At 39.7% G+C, this 7500-nt stretch overlaps 2 protein-coding genes across 4 annotated transcripts in view; one reads left to right on the plus strand and one right to left on the minus strand.

Annotated features, from left to right (window-relative positions):
- LOC138003356 (adhesion G protein-coupled receptor L3-like) overlaps window positions 1-1819 on the plus strand; it is a 104092-nt gene extending 102273 nt beyond the window's left edge. Inside the window, exons 20-22 of the mRNA XM_068849379.1 lie at window positions 135-201; window positions 730-939; window positions 1534-1819. Coding sequence (XP_068705480.1) covers window positions 135-201; window positions 730-939; window positions 1534-1809 — 553 coding nt within the window. The 3' untranslated portion in view covers window positions 1810-1819. The remainder of the gene's footprint in view (window positions 1-134; window positions 202-729; window positions 940-1533) is intronic.
- A 5-nt stretch (window positions 1820-1824) lies between these two features.
- LOC138003364 (kynureninase-like) overlaps window positions 1825-7500 on the minus strand; it is a 21656-nt gene continuing 15980 nt past the window's right edge. For 2 of the 3 annotated variants that reach the window (XM_068849403.1, XM_068849404.1), the window contains 5 exons: window positions 6118-6170; window positions 5870-5955; window positions 5388-5442; window positions 4247-4469; window positions 1825-2790 (listed from right to left, as the gene is read on the minus strand). In XM_068849403.1, the coding sequence (XP_068705504.1) occupies window positions 4249-4469; window positions 5388-5442; window positions 5870-5955; window positions 6118-6127 (372 nt within the window). In that variant the 5' untranslated portion in view covers window positions 6128-6170 and the 3' untranslated portion in view covers window positions 1825-2790; window positions 4247-4248. The remainder of the gene's footprint in view (window positions 2791-4246; window positions 4470-5387; window positions 5443-5869; window positions 5956-6117; window positions 6171-7500) is intronic. The other variant, XM_068849402.1, reaches the window with a different exon arrangement.

The following is a 7500-nucleotide window of genomic DNA, read 5'->3' on the forward strand; positions in this document are numbered from 1 at the left end:
AGCAGTCAGTTCAAGGTCTCATCAAAATGTCTCTATAAATGTCGCTCGTTTCATCCGCCCCTCTTCCACATTAAACGATGCTTTTTTGGAGCACAAAGTAACTCGTGTTACTGTTCTTTTATGTTTACGTTTAGCTGCTGGGTTTCCTTCAAAAATCAGATTATTTGGACCTTCGTGGCACCTGTTCTTGTTATTTCTGTGGTAAGATGTCCATTTCGTCCTCGTACAATAATTAACTTGAAGATTGTTTGCTCTCCACTATTCTCTGAGAGGTTTTTTCCTGGGTGTTAAAATCTTCCTTAACTGAAATTAACGTTCAAATTAATTTACACTGATTTTATTCCTCGGTGTGGCTCTTGTAAAATTCAATTCATTACATTTTCTCTAGGGATATCTTTAAATGTTACGTTATGTTTTCAGCTGTAAATAGGTAAACGTGTCAAAGAAAGCACTTTGATTTTTATCGACGTCCCACCTTTAGGAATGCCAGAAATCCTTATCCCTTATGTTTTGATCAACAGACTTGTCGGTACCCGCACGGTTCAAATTTTGTCGGCTTTTTTGAGCCGAAAAATTCCGAACCCCTCAATACAAACTAAACCCGCCATTCTAAGGGGGTGGGGGAAGGGGGGGGGGGGTGAGATACGAGAAAAGGAATGACCCTGTCTAAGACCTCGAGCTTCGTTTGCTTTTACAATTTCATCAAATATCTGTAATAATGTTCTTTAGATAAACATGGTGCTCCTTAGCCTTGTAATCCATGAAATCCTGAAGATGCAAAGAAACAAAAAATCCGACGTAGAAAGACTGGGACAAAGTGTCAAGACCTTTGTTGTTCTTTTTCCTCTCCTTGGATTGACCTGGGTTTTTGGAGTTCTGAGCGTGACAAACGCAAGTCTTGTGTTTCAATACATCTTCACCATTCTCAACTCCTTACAGGTACCTTGTTGTTGTTTATGTTGTTATTGTTCTTGAAGGTGCAAATATATATGATTCACTTGTGGTGACTGCAGTTGAAGTCGAGTTGTTAGTGTACATTCAGTTGCATATGCAGAAATCTTGAAGCTGTAGTTGTCGAAGTATCTTGTACCCAGATTTAACTCAAGATACATGAAGGAATTGCTTGCACATAGAGGTTCTATATGAACCTGAAATTTTACGGCTGAAGCAGAAGTAAACGAACCATCCATTAAAAACGAAAGACTGCTTTAAAGTATTTCCGTCGACTGTGCGGCCTCGAGATAAAAGGTTTAACATATATTTGAACATTTAGGGCATGCTGATATTTCTACATACATAATGTTAAAAAGGAGTTAATTTTCTTCAATTAGCTTCGTTCATTATCCTTAGGTCTTTCTTCTATTTTGCACTTGACTCCACAAACTTCTTTAGGCCTAGACTCAAATTGTTAAAAGTCGTTCCATTCTCTGATTCTTTTACAAGACCATCTTGTTTTACAAAAATTTGATACTCAAAACACGATCTTGAATAAGGTATCCATTGGAAGTACTTTCTGACGATTCTTTCTCTCAGGGATTTTTCATCTTTGTACTTCACGTTCTAAGAAGCACAGATGTGCGCGCAGAATTCAAACGCAAGACACAAAGGTGGATGATGAATGGCCTTTCATCCAATCGCGTAGCAGACTGGCCTCACTCCACTAATGCGTGGACAAATAACGCCGTAAATAGCGACGTATACGAGTTCAATGAAAAACCAAAAACTACATCCCCGTCAGCGACTACCAGCAGATACCACAGTCCAATTGAAGCACCACAACACGGAGCCTTCACTCCTGTGGACACGTAATCATCACGTGACAAGTACGTGATTGAAACTATCCAACGATATTGGTGGTCGAACTGCTGGGTTTCACTACGAGTAGACGAGAATTCAAACGAATTTGATTTGATTTGATTTCTGTACAGTATCCCCAATTAGTAGCACAGCTCTAGATAGAGCGGTTTTCAATTGAGTGTCGAAAGTAATTAGTGAATTACTTTGGTTTTGCATTACTTCACTCATGATTGGTTCAAAGTTTTCGCGCCACTTTTTCAACCAATCAGAACGGAAACCAAAACCAGTCGTGGCTAGCGCGTGCACATTTTCCCGCGCTTTGAGTCGGCTACGTGTAATTACTTCGAGTTTTGATTGGTTTACTAGATTGTCTCCGTCCTTTTTGATTGGCCAAAGTAATTACTTTGGTTTTGGTTTTACGACACTCATTTTAAAACCGCTCTACACTTGACACTTATAAATTAAAGAGAACAAAGACGGTAGGGGAGAATCTGCTGAATTTACTCAATTATTGTCTTTCATAGGCCGGTTTCGTAATCTCTTGCTTGACCGAAAAAAATGTGAGTGTTCTATCTTCGATCTGCAAGCGTGACATTTGTGTTAGTGTGAATTAGTGAGTGTGCAATCCCCTTCCAATTATACTGCTCCGGTCCAACCCGTAGAATACAGTAATTTGGTGAGTGCGCTACGCAATAATAAACGCGTACATAAACCCGTTGTGACAAAATGTTTGGTGCAGCAACACAATCGAGATGACGCTGTGACAGATTTTATAACCAACCTAAAAAATTCCAGTTTCTTTCCCAAAGTCATTTCAGGTCTGAGTCCTCGATAGATGATAATTAGACACAAAATTCTCTACTTCTCTGACTCCCCACATTCCAAAGCATCGATGGCCTCTCCTAATATGGTAACAAACCGATAAACGTCCATGAAACTGTTGTACAGCGGTGCAGGAGCAATTCTCATCACGTCGGGTTCACGTGTGTCAACCTGAAAGAAATTTAATAGGAAAAGAATTATGAAAGAATTCTCAAACTCTTCTGATAAAAGACCACAAGGCGCTTTTACGGACCGAACCTCACTTTTTTTACTGCTGACATATATTTAACAATTATCCTGCGAAATCGCGCGGACTATCGCCTGATACTTAGCCGACGAGGCCGTAGGCCAAGTGGCTAAAATCAGGCGATATTCCGCAAGAATGAGCAGGATAATTGTTCTATTATTCAACAAATTGATGACAAAGCATAATTTTCTACGTTTATTGGAAAAAAAAGCTGGATAAACTACCATTTTTCTTCGCGACACACAAAATTACATATATCGCAGGATATACGTTGAGTACGCACGACGAATATTGAGCGCGCGATATTCCGCGCGATATCGCAGGGTAATTAACAATTATTCCATGAGCGCGCGTTGGATATGAGATGATAGATAGCCAACGAGGCGCGTAGCGCCGAGTTGGCTATAATCATCTCATATCCAACAAGTGCGAGTGGAATAATTGTTTTATTAAAAACGCCCCCACAATATAGAAAACTAGACTACAATAAAAATAAAAAGGCCCAAAAAATCACGCATATGCTTGCCGTGTTTGTAGATCATGGTAGGGCATGTAGGGCATGTAGTTCCCGGTGTTGTGGTCTGGTCTTTCTGGTCTGGATAGGGTGGGGTGGAGCACCTCGCATAGGACCTCGAGTCCTGTTCGTGCTCCTTCCCTCTGGGCAGGTTTGCCAAGTAGAAGAGACAAACCAGATGTCTCGTAAAACCAAACTATAATGGCTCATAACCCATGATGGCTTAACCAATCAAAACTCTCGAATTGCATTATTCAATGATCCAGTTTTTAATAATAGGCCTTATTCACGATAGCCGCCATGTTGGTTTTCATATTGTCATGCAAATTAGCCATGCGTTATGCTGGGGGGCAAACATTGAAAAATCGCCTCAACGAAATATTGAAATAACATTGCAAAAAGTCTATTTTAGTATTTAGAATTAAGTACCTTTTATAATTTTTTTTTTATCTTTTGATTGCCTTTGACATTTTGACTTTCTACTTCGTTATCTGCTCATTTTTCACTTAAAAAAACGTTGAAGTAACTTGAGTAATGATTGTATTTCACTGCTTAGGTGATAAACATTCAATGAACGTGAAACAAATCATCTGTGTGGCTAAGGTGTTCGTTATAACCTCTCGAACTTGTGTTGTTTGCCCCCTAAGAAGTGTGTAGCTAATTTGCATGATGATAGCAAATCCAACATGGCGGTCATCGTGAATAAGGTCTACTGTTAAATATACATTTGACGGTTTCTCCTCGAAATAAATGAGCACAACGTCGGCTTCCTTGGAGAATACCCTCGCTCTAGAGGGTAAAGGAATTACCGACGTTAAATAAGGTGTACCTTTCCCTTTACCCTGCCTGGACAAAAAACGACTCACCACTACACCTCGTTTCTCGAGCTCATCACGAACAGATTTGATTGGCATCGAAAATTTGATTGAAAGCTACAGCCGCGCTCCGATGGGTTGATTGGCGTTACTATGGATACATGAATGTTATTTCTTGGTGATTTCCCGTTCTGGAGTTGCTGTCTTTTTGTGAGTATTTCACCCTCGTTGTCTGGATTACCGAAATGGTACAAAAGGAGAAGCTCTAGATACGCTGAAAGAGAAACGTTTAGAAGATTCAAGAAAAGGAATGAAAATTAAAAAGTGAAATGAATAATTATAAACATACATAATTCTTCCTCCTCTTAGGTTCTCTTCAGCGCCAATAACACAAATCACGGAAGCACACAAAACAAATCCACTTTTACCACAGAATACCTTTAAATCGAGGGAAATAATGTTTACGAAGAAGTAGTGATTTGGAAAAGTAATTAACTACAGAAAAGGAATAAAATATTTCTTAAAAACATTTTACGAGTAAAAAGTTTGCTAAGAAAAATGGGTGACAAAAAAACGTGTAACGTATACGAAAAGAAAACGACAAAAATTAAACAAAAGGGTTTGCCACTTTGGTCCGTCTGGATATTTCAATTAGGCTTTAGGTTCTTGATGAAAGGCATTTCGAAAACTAAACACTCAAATTTCTCCTGGCACTTTTTTAAAACTCTAAACCTTTTGAAAGAAAGACAATTTAGAGTTCTAAGAAAGTGCCAGGGCAAATATGAGTGGAAGACTTTTTATTTCTTTGCGTCATACACTTTAAGCCTTTTTGATACATCATTGCCAAACCGGGCACATTCAGTTAACTGACTGGGACAACAAACAATTCAACACCGCTATCTCCGTGCCCTGTTCTATGCCAATAGTGTGTCGATTCTTTAACATTCAACAGAATTTAACAAACTAGGGTTGTAACACGGGGCCTGCCTACAGTTCACAGTGCTTGAACGATAAGAGTTAAACATCCAAGCATTTGAAGAAGTGATTACGAAGGCAGGCTTAGGCAGCACTATCTCCCCCCCAACCCCCCCCCCCCCCCCCCCCCCCCCACTTGTTTAAAGGCCTTGAATGTTGGTATGGCCGGAGATAAACCCAGGTCATCCCGCACGACAACTCAATGGACTACGCTTACCTGTTAAGAGTTTCGGCTTCGTTCTCAATTGTTTCATCGATGTCTTAGCAAACACCTAAAGAGTAGTTAACACGAAAAAGAAACCATAAACAAGAATGTTAACGCACTAGGGAAGCTACTTGATCAAGCCGTCTGTTACAATATCTAATAATTGCCAGCTTACAAGAGCTGCAACTCCCCCCTCTTTTTTCCATATCAAAAAGTCTAATTAAATGATTCGCACTTGATGTTGCTTGCAAATGGGTTAAGTGAACTCGAAGAACGTCCTTTACACAGAGTTTAGAGACGACTGTTGGAATAATGCACTGCAGGTAGTTTCAAGGAGTACTGACACCCCTTATTGTTTGGCGTCACTTCCGTTTCCGTCTACGCAGGCTTCTGTTCACGCCAAAATCCCACTATTCACAACAACGCATCCATACATCCCATGGGTGAGTTAAAATGCAAAGCAACCGATTTGCAACTTACAAAAAAAAGCTTACGTTTAAGGCACCAAGCAAAGACATCGTTGGTAATAACGGAGGGTTGGACAACTGAAAGCCAGCTGCCCCAGGAATTGGCTTGAATTCTGCAAGAAAAAAATTCAAAAGCTCGAGGTAACCTTTTCAGAACAAAAAACGAAGGCATGCATAAATAAACTCAGCACTTAGTCTGAAGAACGTTCCACAGCTGTGACTTTCATCAACTTAACATGTACAATCACTATGGAAAGGATTCAAAGAAAGCTTACCATGCTCCATTTCAAATCGGCTTTTTCTATCATGTCCCCACCATCCGGCGAATCTGAAGAGAAAATTAAAACGTCAGTGCAGTCTGCTTTAATAAATTAACGGCAGAAGAAATCGCCTATCCTAACTTAAGTGAAGAGAGTAGAACAATTTCAATATATTAAAATTCAGTTCAAAACAAAAGACATCATCTCGAGGCTCTGGGGAATAAATATAAGGATTTGTATAAGTTTATTCCCCAGGGCCACGATTTTAATGGACAAGAAACATTCTACCGTACTCTTCAAATTGTACCTAAACTCAAATATTTTTTGGTTCCCAATATAAATCTCCCCAGCCAAAGCAAAAAAATGCCACCATTGTTACCCAGGATTTCGCTTTTCTGTGCCGTGCAAGCCACCTAACAACCTCGTTCCCAGGACTTCTCCGAAAAGCCCTGGGAACGAGGTTTGCCACCTAAACTTCGCAGAACTAGCAGTAATTTGGACCCAGGACCGTGATCTGAGAAGCACCGATTTACTCTCGATTTTACACCACAAACTGCTTTGCATTGCTGTCTTCAAAGATATTTGAAGGCAGCAAAACATATTTGCTTTTGATAGGGAGATTCATATTATATAAGATAACAAACTGGGCTTACGTGCATTTAAAGTTTAGAGTTTGTAACTGATCTTGGAAATCGAGCCTATACAATCTTTCACTTTTTTGTTTGGGGGTGGGGAGAAGCTTGGGTTCTGAGGGGGAGGGAGAGAGAGGGAGAGTCAATGGATAGTGGAATTAGACAAAGTTTGATGTCATTCTGGATTTAGAAAATTTGAATGTTTCTTTGCATTTTCTTTATAAGAAAAGGACACTAATTACTATTAATGGCCCATCCTTTTCTTTTTTAGCAAATAAGTGAGCATATAAAGGACGCTTGTCATAACTAATCCATGATCGGAAGACACCAGACAGGAGTGTCGAAACGTTCGGTCTTCGAATTGTAATCTTCTGAACTACATTCACATTTATTCAAACCAGAGATGCATCAAACTATGTCAGCGAGTAGTGGAATTGTTTTCTAGCACAAAATACTGGACTTAAGAAACTCGTAGAGAACTCTGCACCAAGGACACGAAAACGTATCCCTAAAAATAAAAATTCTCAAGATCCTTTAAGTACTATGCGATTATTCCATCTTGTTCGCAATAGACAATCTTGGTAAAGTACACAACAAGATGAGCGGTGGCCAACGGCAAAGCCACAAGACAAAAAAATCATTGGTTAAAAGAGGAAAGATAATCGCACTGCACGTGCGGCACGCTTTTTGTGCATTTATCTCCCGTACTCGTCAAAACAACGACTTAAAATCACCAACTTTCAGGCTTTGATGACAACCTGGACAA

Source organism: Montipora foliosa, chromosome 5 (genome assembly GCF_036669935.1).
Source record: "Montipora foliosa isolate CH-2021 chromosome 5, ASM3666993v2, whole genome shotgun sequence".
Classification (NCBI taxonomy): Eukaryota; Metazoa; Cnidaria; class Anthozoa; order Scleractinia; family Acroporidae; genus Montipora; species Montipora foliosa.